The sequence below is a fragment of the Cryptomeria japonica genome, chromosome 3, assembly GCF_030272615.1.
Source record: "Cryptomeria japonica chromosome 3, Sugi_1.0, whole genome shotgun sequence".
Classification (NCBI taxonomy): domain Eukaryota; kingdom Viridiplantae; phylum Streptophyta; class Pinopsida; order Cupressales; family Cupressaceae; genus Cryptomeria; species Cryptomeria japonica.
In genome coordinates this window covers 585,192,684-585,209,277 of record NC_081407.1, presented here as the reverse complement: position 1 = coordinate 585,209,277, position 16,594 = coordinate 585,192,684, and the positions used below count along the sequence as shown (strand labels likewise).

Below are 16,594 nucleotides of genomic sequence, written 5' to 3'. Positions count from 1 at the left end.
TCAATAAAGCGTACCAATGCAGGTGTGATATTACATATAATAGCAGTCTTTGCATTACCACCCAACGCAGGCTGCAAAATTCTAGTCAGTTTACTATCACGATATGGAACATGTCCTCTGCAACCAATAAGACAAGCAATAGTCAAGTGACAGGGATTTCAAATACAACAGATGATAACATATTTTTCTAGATTAGTTTCCTACATTCAAGTCAACTACAGCAGAAAATAAAGCAACAGATATCTAGTTACTTGTTCAAATCTTTAAACTAATGTTAATTTTATGATTGTATCAACTCTCAATGTTCTAAGAAGATTAGTAAAATCTTAATTACCCCTGGATTTCCACACCTTCACTCAGCTTGTTAATAACAGTTCCAAGAGTCATCAGACTCTTATTTATGTGTGATCCTTCCTTCAAGCGTGCACCTTCAGCACCAGTTTTTGCAACACGCTCTGAACCAGCTAAATCAACTAAATTCTGACATGAAATAACTTTATTTACAAACACATTTGTCCAACTATGATCTTATTCAAATTAGATCACTGAGCAAGCTAATTTTACAAATGAGCATTTTGGAAATCTGAACTAATAAAAAAAATGATCCTAATGCAACAAGTGCCATACTAGAACTGACACTCGAACTGCATCACATGATGTGTCCGCAGAATCATCTTCATTCTTATCCCTGCTTTCAATCACCTGGCATATGCACATCATTAAAATTTATGACAACAAACAACTGTCTCAATTTCCACAAATCAAAAAACAAAATACAGAACTGTGTTTTGAATGAATCAAAAACATATAACTTTGTTAACAATGCACAACCCAAATTCAAATAAATAAATGCTTACAAATTAGTTGTTCTGTCCTCATAAATAGCACATCCATGAAACATACTCACCATACGAAAAATAGTATGAGACCTGCTGCTGTAAACATTCATGTTGGTCTCTCCAATGTGACGATGAGCTGAAAATAACATAAGTCCAAGTGTCATGCAAGCTTTATTTAATTGCATCTTTACATTGTAATTAATAATTATACATAAAAGCAGTAATCAGATACCAAATGCCACATACATTCTCCGAAATCCATAAGTTGAAGAACCTGCTCTGGACTACCAACAATTTCCTCCCTCAATCCAGCTACAAAGATTCCACGCTATAGAAAATAAAACCAGAGAATTAAAATGGCAACACCTTTAAGTTGTTGCACTTAACATTGTTAATACTTAACTCTATCCTCATACCTCCAAACTCTCATGTATTTGCAACTTTCTATGCTCGGGGGCAAGCAAGTCATTTATTTCCTCATTGTAGATTTCCATGTAAGACATGCGTAGAAGAAACTCCCTATCCTCTGCCTGACATTGAATACAAAGATGCAAGTTCAAGTAACTTTTAGAAGAAACTTTTGATAAAGTTTGCCAGAGTTCATTGGCAGTAATCTGATAACAAGTTTAATTGCAAGCTCAGGTGTAATCCTTTGAAATATCAGAATTTGTTTAGATAGAAACATAGAATCAATTTAAATATGTTTCCGTTTATAACTTTATACCAACAACATTTCAAGTAGTTGCCAGAAATAGTTTACTCCAGCCAATGTAATTGAATTTTGTGAAGTGCGGGGGACATCAAAATTGGCAGGTGAAACTGGCAACAACAACAGTGTATGTGAGATTTATTACCGTCTCAACTGGTTTAGAAACATCAGAATGAGGCTCTAGATTGATAATAGAAATAATCAAGGAATCCATTGCAAACAACTATTGGCAGACCCATCAAACTAAAGAGCAATTCGTGCTTAAATATTTATTCCATGAGATTGAGAATTTTTTTGTGACTGACACTATACATACTCAATAAACAATTGGCAGAGATAATGAGGGCTTGGTCAATGTTCACCAATCAGTGTCAAGATCTCAAAAGCACACAGAACAAACAGATATTCAGGGAATCCAAAGGTCTTTGAGACAACTTATATGGCATGGAGGAAATATGTGTTGTTCAATAACACATAGACTAAGTCAAAAGAGAAGAAATAGGGTGTTGTCTATAATATTGTGGGTGCAATCATGGCAACCTTGAAATGTAAAATTCACCAAGATTGTCCTTTGAATTAATTTATTGGTTTTATTAACATTGAACAATTAAAATCTTGCCATTTCAAGAAGCACAAGTGGAGACTTGCCAGGGTGAGCAAAAGCAAAGAGAAGAGAAGCCGTTTAGCAAGTTAGAAGGGAAACAGTGAAAAGAAGGATATATATAATGCAATACAAAAAAGCCAAGCAATAATAGTAAGCCTCAGTGATAGACAAGACCTTCTCACATTTAGCAGTAACAAAATAAAGTAGCTTGGAAGACACTACAACATCTCCAATTGCCAGGGCAAGTAATGACTAACATGTTTCTTCTAGCTACACCGTGCAACATTGCAAATAATAAGTACAAGAATTCCCTCCAATAATTTTAAAATACCAAAAATTCAAAGAAAGAGAGGAAAATTAACAACATTCTCGTAGTTTTAGTACTTCAAGGAATTATTGTGAGAAAATCAAAACAAATTAGATATGCCATGTAATCAAAACCTTTTGGCTCCTGAGTTTAGGCCAGAATGCATTGAAGCATTGAACGGTATATCAGTGCACAATACATAAAGCATAGTAGGCACTGGCCATGTCATATTGCCCTGGCTCTTATTTAACAAGCATTATCTTATCCCAAAAACTGCAAGAAGAATTTCCAGTTCAAGACCAATATTGATGTAGGCATACAAGTAGGGACCAAAAATATACTACCAAGATGAACCCACAGCTATCCTAACTATCAATAACCATGATTATAACTATTTGCCCTTTCATGTTATATGTAAATCAAACAAGAGAAATGATGATAATCTAGCCTATTTATTTTTATATTTCCTCAATCATAAAGCTTTTGTTCATATTTTGTAATTCTAGACCCAATCAATTCAGCTTTACTATCATAAACAGAAGCTTGTTCCAGTTAAATTCCTATAAATTTAATTAAAAAAGATACCTCCATGATGTTCCTAAAAACATCCTGGACAGCAAGAGGAATGACGCCAAGTTCAGCTGGAGAACCTCGCATTGTATGGGTTTTTCCACTACTAGTCTGTCCATAAGCAAACACTGTCCCTGAAGAAAAAACAGAGAAACAATAATGTAGAAGCTAAATTGAGCATTCTTATAGTCAAACAAACATCAGTGTTCAACATCCAACTAGAAATTAGAGGTAATCCCTTCCCACATAATGGCATGATTGAGAGTTGAATGAACAGCAATCAGCAACTCAGCCGATCAGAGTACAGAGCAAAAGCAAAACACACAGCTCACAATGGAAATAAGGACATTCTCCATTAATTCTCAGAAAACTCGTTATATTAAATACTATAACAACAAACAAACTATCTCCTATCTTGATTTAAGAAATTCTCAACATTCTTTCCCACATGCTGCAGTCACATACTCTCTTCCAAGCTTCCCTGTTTGCCAACTTCACTCTGCACTCTTTCTCAAGACTTAAGGGCTACAAATGTCCAGTTCCCCATTAAACAAGTCCAGAAGTCCCTAAATTACATTCAGATTTTAAGTATCCTTGTTGTTCACTGCTCATTAAAAGAGAAAAGAAGACAAAAGCTACAAACCAAATTATCCACCTCACAACCATTGCAAGTAGAAGACATGTCAACTTCTGACCATTACAAGATTACATTTTCCATCATTTTAGTTCAAAAATAATTTTAATTAATCTTGCATTGCCTGCGCTCTCTTCAACATTGCCTTAATCTTGCAGAAGACGTAGTCATTTTCTGACCATTTCAAGATTGCATGTTCATCATTTTAGTTCAAAAGTACTTTTAATTAAAATCTTGGGGTGCATGCACTCTTCCTTGTGGAGTTTGTTGTGATTGTTTCCCAACCACACAACTCAATCCAAATGAAGTATCATATTGCCTTGTTGAAAGACAAACTGTTTCCCAGCCATAACCAAGAATGAAGAAGCAAGGTTCCTCCAGGTAGAAGCCGTTATTGCCAAGTTATCTCAATCAATGGAGACTACAATGTGCCATATGGAGACTCTAATGGAGAAAATAAGTTCATTGGACAGTAGGGCGATATCCCACTCCACAGAGAAGGAAAATTTCCAAGGCAAATCAAGTCAAGAACTAAGATCCCATACTTTGAAGGAGATGGAAGTTGGCTAGAACAATGGCTAGAGCAATTAGAGGCATATTCAGTTTGCTTTTCTATGCTGAGTTATAAATACAAAGTAATGATATGTGTTGGTTCAAATGTCTCTCAAATTCTAGGAAAACAAAATCAAAACCTGCTCAAGATGGTCATGACGAGTCTTGTTGTTTGGAGTCTAAGTTTTCTTGCACAGTTGTTAAACATATTTCCGCTCCATGTATGGATAGTTGGAGACAAAGGTGTACCAATTTTTGTTTCATGTTTGTGGTGAAAGTTTAGGCAGCATATATGTCATCTTCTTTTACTATCCTCCTGATTGTGGAGGCGTGATCCATAAATGGTTATAATTTTGTACCATGTGGCATTAATTCTGGACAGTGGTCGACTTCTTTGGTGCAGTTCTGTTGCAGGGCCTAAAGAAGTAATCAAATAGGGTCAAAAGTTGAATATTATTGCATAATAAGATTGATCTCCAGGTTCTATGCAATTTCAAGAAAGCAACATTGTGTTTGAAATTCCAGATTCCCACCTTTTCACCTTCCTCTTCTCTGATGATGGTCTTTTCAGCTTCTAAATGTCTCGGGTATCTACATACACTGCATGTGAGTGGCGCACTGATCAATGAGAGTTGTTTGAGTCATGTATTGAACAATGGAAAGGGATAATTAACAACCATGGCCATTAGAGGTCCCTGGAAAAACCAAAAAACGTGGGGGTTAGGCTAGATCTTATTTGAGCACAAGACCAGACCCCGGGAAGAACCCAAGAGCCCTTGTATAAGTTAGATTCCATTGAGATCCAAATAGTGTCATAGTTTGATTGCCTATTATTTGTTTCTTTTTGAAGATATTCATGGCTCGCGTATTGGGAACATTTGTGCCTGTCATGTAGCAGAGGACTGAAAGGTTGCAGATTTTTGAGTTGTAATTGGTCGTGTGAGAGTGTGTCAAGGGTTCTTGAATCAGTCTAAGGGCTAAGATTAAATGTGACTAAGACATTTGGAGGATACATAAGTGAGGTGTCTCACACTTTCGGTGGAGTTATTATCCATAAGCTACGTTACCGGGTTCTTGTGCTGAAGCCCAGAATCGGGTACTGGTCCAATCCGAGTCCTTTATATATATTATAATTGATTGATGCCTCCTCTCACTGAAATGATCTCCCTTGTATATTTTATTGCAATTAGAGGCACAACTCTTCATAGACCTTTTGACTCTTGATAAACTATAATTTTAATTTATCCATTCTTTAAACCTAATTGCAGATATCTTAGTTTAGGCGCCATTTTTAAATCTTCTTTAATTAGCTTCCTTGCGACTAGTTTATGCATTAGCGAGTTACCTTCTTGTCTTGGACAAATGTCTTATAATCCATGTTTCAGTATGCTGAACAAATTTCTAAAAATGTAAATTGGCTTATTTTGAAAACGAAACATTACAGCCAGGCCTCGTGTTCAATTGGGAAATAAACCCAAACAATCACAAAGCAAATGCTCTAATCAATCAATTTAGAATGTTCACGATCCAACATCAATACAAGTTTGTCATCAAGGTTTTGGATAGTCCAGTAAATGAAGCTATGAAACACATATCAATGGCAAAACAAACCCATTACATTCCACAATCCACGTACATTACTAATGAAAATCCAATAATTTCCTCATTAGGACACTTGTAACAGACTCCCAAGAGAATAGCAGATGTTTTCGTACCATTAAACCCTTGAACAGCTGCAGCTACAATTTCTTTCGTATGCGCTTCATAGATCTCTGAAGTCTTTGAATCTTCCCCAAACACTCTGTCTGTGGCATCAACAGAAATAAATAAATAAAGTGAATTTGGGAGTCTCTGCATCTGAAAGTGGACATGAAGGAAGCATACCGAAATCAAACTTGGATGATTGAGGAGTTAAAACAATGGTGTTTCCTTTAATTGTGCACGCGCTTCCTTTTGATACTTCCTGTTTATCCAGTGGCCTTACACGAACCAAAACTGATATTTTCTCCATAGAAAAATGGCCAAGAAAATCTCTCTAAAACCAGATCAACGAGGCAGAGGACGGCTATTCTCTCCCGTATTTTTTCAAACGGGTTTTCCAAATTTCAATTCATTTTCCCGCTTTGCCTTTGCTCATCCATCCTTAGAAAGCTGCTGACTGCACAGTTACCCCCATTTCTTGACTTGTGCTTGTAAGAGTGCTCTATTCTTTTTAATTCATTTTCACCTTTAAAATGTAGGCTCTTACTTACATATCTAGGGCAATTATTAAAGGGAAGGCAAGGTTGTTAGTTGCATAATTGCGAACAGATCATACTATCTTAGGTATGAGATCCATAATGGAAGATACTAAAAGAAATTAGGAGGAAAGAGTTTGCATTTTCTACAATAAGGGAGTGGTAGAAACTGAATGGCACTTCATCATGGAATGAGCTTATGAGGATATTCGCACTTAGTACGAAAACGGCTTGAAGCTTGACAATATGCACAAGTTATTTGAGGGAGATAGGATTAATCAAACGGTCAACCTCCTTGTCAAAATCAATAGTGGGAAATCTGAAATTGAAAAGAATCTGAAGATAATTTAAGAGGAGTATGTGTCTTTGGTCCCATAGACTGTTTAGTCTCATGGACTTCATTAAAATCTTTCATTCATTCATTGATTACAACCACTCCATTTTTTCTAAATTTCCAACTAAAAAATACTAAAGCAATTTTTTTATTGCCTTATCCCTTTCACTTCTACCTTAGAGCAAAATTGTGTATGGTATCTTATCCATGATTATGATATAAGTGATGTATTTTGAAGTTGGTAAAATAATATGAATTTGTTTTAATGTATTTGAAGAGTTTAAATTTAATCTCTATTTTATCTATTTATTGTTCTGAGTCAAATTCATGGCATGAAAATAGTTCAAGGTTAAATTTACAATGTAAAAATGATCTTCAATTTTCAAATTTAAAGTTAAATTTTGGTTCAAATTAACTCTCTTCCTACAAGTGTTATTTTAGGGCAAGGATGAAAATAAATTCATACCACATTAATCTAGATGAAAGACATCATATTTGAACCAGTAGAACATATCAGCATCTCCAACCACACAAAAACTTCACTACCTTCTAGGACATAATGAATATGGAAACTAATTGAATGGATGGAAAAATATTTTTTTAGAGAAAAGATGTTAAAACACGCATCAAGAAGATGGAGATCAAGACCATGTACTTGACATCCAAGTAGTAGAAAGAGAAAGGGAAATATGACTATATAATGATTCTAAAGATCAATATTCTAACCAACCCTTAAAGATGAGGGAAGAAAACATAACATCAATAGATAATCTCAAACTAGCTAAAATTGGTGGTAATTACAATGATCAAGTAGTTGCAAGTGTAATTAATTTTTTTTCCAAATAGAAAGGCTTTTTCCCTCAAACATTTACTAAAATGAGAGGTGTTAAGGAAGAAGTTGGATTCATGAAAATCTAGCTTAAGGAAGGAGTGAAACCATGAAGGAAATGTCCATACCGACTCAACTCAAACATGAAGAAAAAAAGTGAAGAGAAATTGAATAAAATGCTTATTGTTAGAATCATCATACTAATTGAAGATGTTAAATGTATTAGTTATATGATCAAATGAATTAAGAAAACATGAGAAATATTGGCTTGCATTGATTTTTGGAAACTTAATAAAACTTTCATTCATGAGCCCTTATCTATTGTAGTTATTTGTTCAACCCCAAAAGCCCATTAATCACCTACAAGAAAACACCTATCACAAATGGAGTTCAAGCAAGATAGATTTTCTCAACAACTTGAGAATTGTATTGATACATAAAAGATTATTGATACAAATGAATAAATGAATCCTTATAGAAAGGATGAATGCAATCCTAGACTAAAATCTAGGGGAAGATTAAAAGAGAGCTTGACAAGTGTCCACATCACAATGAATGAGACAACATGTGCTAAATAAAGCTCAATCTAATAAAGGATAAAAGGCATGTCCACATCACAATGAATGAGACAACATGTGCTAAATAAAGCTCAATCTAATAAAGGATAAAAGGCACTCCTAAGTTTATCTTCAATGAATGAATTAATAAAGGACCTAATTATATAATTAAAATTAAATAATGTCCTAATTACTCCAACACTCCTCATTAAGATTATTTTGGGGATAAACTAAAGAGCTAATGATAAATGAAATAATGCAAGCATGAACGAGACCCTACAACAAGGATTGATTAGGTACTCATGTACAAACCAATGCAATTTCTCATAATTAGAGAAAAGGAGAAAATCATATGGGAAGAAACTCCTCTCAAAAAGAGAGAAAATGAAATAACCACACTACTAAAAGAAGGAACAAATGAGGACTCTATGTGATTCCTCGAGGACTACTTCTATCACAATGGTACAATGAATTTCCCCCCATGAGAGAGATAAAATAAGGATGAGAATCCTCCAAATGAAGAAGTAACTTTTGTGCCAATGATGAATGCATGAAGATAGAACATAATCTACTACTTACAAACAACATTTCTCCCCTTGGGAAGAAACAAATCTGCTAGATATTGGAGAAGTCATTCCCATAAACTGGAAGAATTAGGTATCCAAATACAAATATCTATGCCTCTGGAAACCACACAAATGTTGTCATGTCCACAAAGGATGATGATGCTACAAGTCAATCAGGCACATGCCCAATCAATGTATAAGGTCACAAAGCAAGAATTTTTAAAAACTGATGTAGAACAAGCTTCATGGGTGATGAAGACAAGATGGCAATACTAATGTGGCTATCAACAAAGAGGAGATGAATGTCCTCAAAATAATCTTCCAGATTTGGAATATGAGACTCCACAAATAAAGATGATATGTTTGTAAGATAGGAATCCCAACTACCTATGTCTAGAAGAACAATGTCCTGCTATATTGAATCAATGGGGAGCATACAAGATCCAATGCTAAGGTCATTGAGAACAACAATATATGACAAAGATTGAGATAGTGTCTTAATGGGAGGAGATAGACTTAAAATAAAAGCCTCTAATCCATCAAGAAATGAAGGACTTGCAATATACTCAAGTATCTCAAGAGTACCACGAGCATAGGGTATGCAATCTACATGTGTAATTCTAAACGAGACAATCCATTGCAGGATCCTATGGAAATAGAGAGATATGGGGGTCTCCATAGATCTCACAAAGATGAGTCCAAACTTTCTGAATTGATTTTACCCTCAGGATCAATTTTGATTCCCTCTTTAGACGCAATGTGTCTAGGGAGTTTCCCTTTTGTTACCCCAAGAACGAACTTCTTGGGATCAAGCGAAATGTCATGCTTCTAGCATCTCTCCAACACTTCCTACAGGTAAAAAATATGATTCTCGTGATCCTTGGAAAAAATTGTGAGATCGTCTAATTACACAAAAATAAACCTTTCAAAGATTCCTTGGAAAGCTAAGTCCATGGCCCTTTGGAAAGTAGCTCCTACATTGATCAATCCAAAAGGCATCCTTGTGACATGCAAATGTACCACATCGAGTTGTAAACGTAGTTTTTTGTTGATCTGCTTCACGAGCACCTCAATCTGATTATAACCAGAAAAACCGTCCAACATGGACATCATCTGGGATCCTGTCATTATTTGTAGTACCTGATCTATTACTAGCAAAGAGTAATTATCTTTAAGTGGAAGTTGATTGAGATTCCTAAAATCTGCACAAATACAAATCTCTCCATTCCACTCCATTCTTTTACACATTAGAACTATGTTTGCTACCTATGTTGAATGGTGAATAGGAAAGATAATTTGTGCATTCAACATTTTTTGAATTTCAAAAAGAATGAAGCTAATATCTTTGGATCGTGCCGCCGAAAAGGCGTTGTACCAATTATGAGGGGAATGTCATGTTTCAACTCCTTCGGCTAGAAAGACTTGAGATCATCATATGAATATGCGAATACATCAATGTATTGATGTAATGATTGAATGAATTGGTCTCTCTCTTCTAGAGTACAATTGCTACCAATATTTATAAATTTTGGATCATCATCTGATCCAATATTATATCTTTGATATACCATGGAAGATTCAAGATCCACCTATTGTTGACTTTTGATATAGCCATGTTTATCAAACAATTTTTCAAGTGAAACCAAACCTTTAGGGATTTTATTTCCTTGTAGTTGCAAGAATTCCTCATCATGCTCAAAATTTTGATCGGATGTTGAATCAAAACAATTTCTACCTTCAAAGTAAAAATTATTAAAGTCATCTTTAACTTCCAGAAATTTAATGATGTGCTTATCATCATTAAAAAACTACCAATGATCCCAGTTGTCAGGAACACTTGGCCTTGAGACTAACTCAATAGTATACTTATATTGGCTAAAATCTTTATAAGGAATCAAAAGCGTGGTAGATGTTGCAAGAGAATCAACCCTATCATTGAATTCCCTAGGAATTACCGAGATGTTGAATGTATTGAAAGCTTCAATGTTATCCCATACCATGTTCTGATAATGCTTGAGCCTATCATTCCTTGTCTGATATATCTTCCTTACCTGACATACTACTAACTCATCATCACCTTGTGCATGTAGATTCTTTACCTCTCTAGTCTACAACTTCAATTACCAACTACAAAGATTCATATTTAGTTGTGTTGTTAGTATTTGCAAACTGCAACTTGAAAGAGTAAGGAAAAACTTCTCCTTGGGGAGAAATAAGAACAATGCCTGGTCCAGATCCAACGAAAGCACAACTACCATCAAACTCAAGTATCTAGACATCATTACCATTATCTTCATTTTTTTCTATCCAAGGAACCATGAACTTGATCGATGGTAGAACATTGATCTTTTGATCAATCATTTCAAAAGATTCATTAGATTCAGAAATAGGACCTCCATTGTCATCATTTCTTGATGACATAAGATCTTCATCAGCATCTGCAAACTTTTCACTATCTGAAACCTTTGAAATTTCAGATACATTAGAAACTTCGGACCAATCGTGAGAAAATTCAAAGACCTCATCAATATGTAAGTAGTAATTTCCCATTTTGGCAGACTCGAAGAGGATTTGAGCATGAGGATCATTAGTTTTTATCATTGTATACTTAGTCTCTTTTTCAAGAAGAAGTTTCTGCATGACCCCTTTAACAGGAATCCTAGCTTAAGATATATCCATATGAAGCTTGGCTCCTACATCCTTGTAGAAATTGTGTCCTAACAACATCCAATAGGAGGCAAGAACATCTACGACCAAGATTGTCATTTTGATCCCTTTTTCCAGATTAGATGGAAATGCAAATTGTAAATCTTTAATTTTCCCAATGAGAGGAACTTGCTTATTTTCCATAGAATAACAATTACCAAAGGTTTTGGCTAAAGTTAATCCTAAGGCATTAGCCACCTTAGCTAGCATAACATTATTTGATGCTCCAGAATAAACAACACAATTACTTGACTTAAAACCATTTATCAGCAAGGAAATATAGAAAGGCTCTACTTTTCCTAGGACAGATGAAGGAATAATAACTAAGTTATTTGGAAAAAAATTGGGCTCAAGAGGGGAAGAAGGTATACTCTAGGAAGAATTTGCAATAGGATGAGTGTCCTTATATTTAACATATCTAGCCAACTTATCAAACTAGTATGGGTTGGCTTGTAGGTATTCAACCTTAGACAATTGAATCTTAGTCTTCTTAGCATGGTCAAACATGTCAAAAACTTGATATGAACTTGTTAAGGAAGACGGGAAATTTTTAGCCTGAGATTTAGGATTTGGGACACCAAATTTTTCCATGTTAGAAGAAGTAGAAGGATAAGCATACAAGTACTTACTTGATTATCTCCCAGTATGGTCTTAGGAAAAACTAGAATAGGAGTCCCCCTCTTTTCAATAGTGACTAATGAGGAGTATCCTTCTTTGCCTCATCACCTTTGGAAAGATTAGGCTAATGTTGTGAATGAGTGATAACTACATATGCATGAGCATTAGCTTCTTGCTCCTATCTCATAGGTTCTTCGTAATGCATGTAACTGATAGTAGAGTCTCTAGTCGCATCATCTCCTTGCTCCTAAAAGAGAGTTGCAACATCATCTTTTGAAGCAGGAAGATCTCCTTGATCAACCTCAAAATACCCAACTATTGTGTTGGTAGGTGGGGCTTCAAGAGAAAGCCTCTCTAGTGGAGACATAAGCTTATTCTGATTCTTGGTTGCATAGTTGCTAACATTATTTGGATATGTTCTCCTTGGAATATCCTTATACAAAGTAGAGATTGAATTTTGAGAAAGTTGCTTCTTAAGGGCAAGAACAACATTTGCTAACCTTTGCATAAGATCGGTATTGATTCAACTAATGTGGGAGAATTCTTAGACTTGTTGAATCTTTCATGATCTTACCAACAAGAATAAGATCATCTTCAACATCAATTGCTAGAGTCTGAGCATGAGCCAAGTCCATCACAGGTACTCTTCTCAACAAGAAACTCACTTCTGACAGCTATGAGTTAACAAAGAAATATTTAAAATTCTCACCACTTGGTTGAGCAACAGTGGGAATGTCATTCTTCAACTTGTTAAACTTTGTGATGAAATCACGCATAGGCTCATGAGGCTCCTATCACAACCCTCCTTTATCACTTTTTGATTTGATATAATTCTATTATATAATTTTTGGTTGAGCTAATGGAAATGATTGAATAAATAATATAAAAGAATAATAATAAGCACACACACACACACACACACACTTGGAGAATATAATTCAAAAGGCTTTATTTATTTTTATTTTTACTCCCAATTATGGCACCTGTTGTAGGAGGAATTAGAAGCTTCTAGAGGAATCTCCACCACCTTGCATGTAACTCCCCCACTAAGTTTTTAATCAATTTGCATAAGTCCAATATTGGAAAAGAATCTCTTTTTTAATTAAATTCTCTAGATAGTGGAATTGAGAGATTTTTCTTATAAAATAGTATGCAAGTTTCAAAAAGGGAGTTGATTATGTTTTGAAGAAAATTTCCCAAGTTTTTAGTAGTAGGATCTTCTTTGGTAGTCTCATTTTCGTTGCAGGATTTTTAAGTTGTTGTTTGAAATATTTCTCTCAAGTTGCAAGGAAGGATCAAAAGGATAGCTAGAGGATTCAACATCAAGCTTCGATAAGCCAAGTTCTCTTATTGTTATTTCACATTTACACATGAGAAAATGGTATTATCCAAAACATAGTTTCTAGATCTTCCCTTATTTTAAATCTTTTCTTCTTATTTAGGAATAAACATTGATAAAATACTTTCACATAATGCATGTAAAAGATAGCTTTATCATTTATTCTATTTCCCTTAGAAAATAGACACATGATCTTGCTTTTTTGCTTTCCAAAGATTTTAGATCTGTGCAAAAATCATATTTCCCTTATTTTAAATTTCTTTTTCTGAGATTAAAAATCTTTATTTCTTCCCTTAAATTCATTTCTCTGGCTCTTTGAATGGAAATCTAAAAGAAAATCTCATTCTTTGAATAAAATCTCTCTGTGAATATTAGTTGAATAAAATCTCTCTGTGAATATTAGTTGAAAAAAATATCTCTGTGAATATTAGTTGAATAAAATCTCCCTGTGAATATTAGTTGAATAAAATCTCTCTGTGAATAGTTCCCCGTGTTATCTCCTCCCTGTGTATTAATTCTTATTCTTGATTGTTTTACATTAACATTTTTGTTACACATATATTTGTTTATATATATTGCTCTCTTATGCTATCAAATAAACTAAGAAACCATATATATATATATATATATATATATATATATATATATATATATATATATATATATATATATATATATATATATATATATATATATATATATATATATATATATATATATCATACTTCGCAATGTTAAAACCTTAACAAAAAAAATGTGTATTAACGCGCACCGTTATCGAAAAATAATTATCACGGTGGTGGGAGGCGGAGTAACCGTCGGGACAGCAGTATCGGTAACCGTTGGGGGGCAGTGGTACCCTCCACTACCCCTGCAGTCACTATCACGGCAGTGGCCGCAGGGGGAGTGGAGGGGCCCACAGTGTCCCCTCAACCCTGCGGGCCTGCGCATGCGGGACTGCAGGGGTGATGGGACCCGTGGTCCCCCCCCCCATTTACTATTTAACAAACAAAAATTGCGTGGCCTTTTATGTATTTAGATTTTTTTATTTATTTTTTAATTTCTAAAATGGAATTTATTAGTAATTACTTTAGTTTAAATTTTTAGTTTAATTGTTAATATTTGTTAAATTAGTAAAATAAACTTAGGGAAAATTTATAAATAATTAGGTTTATTGTGTAATAGAGTTGTAATTCTAAATTATTGTGAATGATTGGGATCTCTCAATCCATTGAGGATTTATTGGATTACTTGGTCAGTAATTTTAGGCTTACATAAAACAATTAAGTCTTATTATTATGATTGATCCAAAATCGCCAAAAGTATAAACTAATTGTTCATTTTGAACCAGTAACTCTATAATTAATTATTCTCATGATAGAAGTAAACCCTTCTTCATTTTGTATGTAAATGACACTATTTTGCATTACTTATATATACTAATTTGCATTCATTGATGAGCAAGTTACTTTTCCATCATCTTCATGCAAGTTACACATGAGTTCATAATTGCCATTATCATACCATTACATATATTAATTTGTTTAGTTGTAGAAGAATGGTATTTCTCTTTATCAAAAGGTATTTGAATGCCATCAAAGTAGTTGTTCAATTAATTAAACTTCGCAATGTCTAGTTATGTACATTCATTTCATGATTATATTTCAAGCATGATGTTTTCATAGCTTCTTAGTTAGAAAACTAAATAAAGGAAGTCGGTAAACCAAAACCTAGCAGCGTTTGGTATATACAGTGCTTTTGGGTCACGCTTACGGGTAATGTCGTCGTGTTGAACTACTGCACTTAACACCTAATAAAGCTACATCAATGACGTCCGTGGCATCGTCCCTATTAATCGTCGAGGAGTAATAAGGGACACTTGGAAGTTAAAATCCAAGGGGTGGGTAATCCCCCTTGGATCGATAATCTAATAAGATAATCCTTAAATGATTTTACATCCGTTGAGTTAAACCATAGTAAACCCCTATTAGGGTTGATTGAATGAAATGCTTTTATGAAATTGATTTATTCTTGAAGAGATAATGGTGATTGACAATTGGGCAAGGGTGACGCTTATGATAGGTATTAGGATCTAGTTGTTTTAGGTCACAAGCAATGGGCCATCTTGAGCCCTTGCTTAAGTGGTACCACCGTGGGTAGCAACCGCAGAGAAACTGTCTGGGACATTGACCCTAGAAAGGGTTGCGTACCCACTAATCAGTTTACATCAAACCATAGAGTAGAAAATAGAACTACATATTTTACGCCTTGATCCCATGTCGAAATGAGTATGTAGGCATTCTTGGGACGGAGTTGTCCCTAGTACTCAGGCGTTCGTGGGTGGGGTCTAGGCTTGGTATAAAAGGATTGAATAGAATCCTAATTTGAAAGATAAGTATAATAAAAAGGAAAAAGTAATTCAATGCATACTCGGAAGGAATCCCGTATGGATTCGCTTGACTTCCCGAGGCTTTAAGCCAAATTCCAAGGTGGAATTCAAGCTTGTATTATGTTATTTAATTACTCCTAAGGACGGCGACCTCGGTGCACTTCTATTAGAAGAGTGTAGTACTTAGTGAGTGGCTCAGGACCCGAATGGTCCCGATGAGTCTAAGTCTCTGGCCAAAGCACCTCCTATCCCAATTGGATAGATGCCTACCCCGTATGGGTAGATGCTTATCCCGTATTGGATAGATGAAATCTTATGTCCCGTATGGACCGATGCCTAACCCGTATGGTTAGATGCTCATCCCGGATGGATGAATGCCTAATCCAAATGGATGGATGCCCAGAGTATGCAATTGAATCAAACACAATGATTTTAAAAAAAAAAGAATGGTCAATTTTGTTGGGTTAATTATGGTGGATCATTATAGCTCCTTCTTATTTGTGTAAGTTGTGTCAGGAGGGCATGAGCATATTTAGTCAACTTGAATGTGTAGCATCCTAAATTGTACTCCCTTACATTTTTTACCACATTTTGGTCCTCACCTTAGCGTTTGCGCCCCTAGGATTGATGAGGACATGATTTTTCTAATACCATGCAATTTTGACTTCATATTGACTTTTTGCATCATCCAACTCTTTGTCCCAGCCCCTAAAATTGGATAGGACTAGAGCATAGTGCATTGGTTCCTAATAGGACCAGGGGGCCATGCCTTGGTCCTCCCAAAAAGGGCATTGCTTTGAACCC

General features: G+C 34.9%; 1 protein-coding gene across 1 annotated transcript in view; it reads right to left on the bottom strand.

Annotated features, from left to right (window-relative positions):
- LOC131042660 (kinesin-like protein KIN-7O) overlaps positions 1–6,619 on the bottom strand; it is a 43,169-nt gene extending 36,550 nt beyond the window's left edge. Inside the window, exons 1-9 of the mRNA XM_057975981.2 lie at positions 6,100–6,619; positions 5,931–6,020; positions 3,045–3,163; positions 1,256–1,369; positions 1,086–1,167; positions 908–975; positions 628–702; positions 335–480; positions 15–117 (exon numbers count right to left, since the gene is read on the bottom strand). Of these exons, the coding sequence (XP_057831964.2) occupies positions 15–117; positions 335–480; positions 628–702; positions 908–975; positions 1,086–1,167; positions 1,256–1,369; positions 3,045–3,163; positions 5,931–6,020; positions 6,100–6,226 (924 nt within the window). The 5' untranslated portion in view covers positions 6,227–6,619. The remainder of the gene's footprint in view (positions 1–14; positions 118–334; positions 481–627; positions 703–907; positions 976–1,085; positions 1,168–1,255; positions 1,370–3,044; positions 3,164–5,930; positions 6,021–6,099) is intronic.
- Between the last annotated feature and the right edge of the window lie 9,975 nt (positions 6,620–16,594).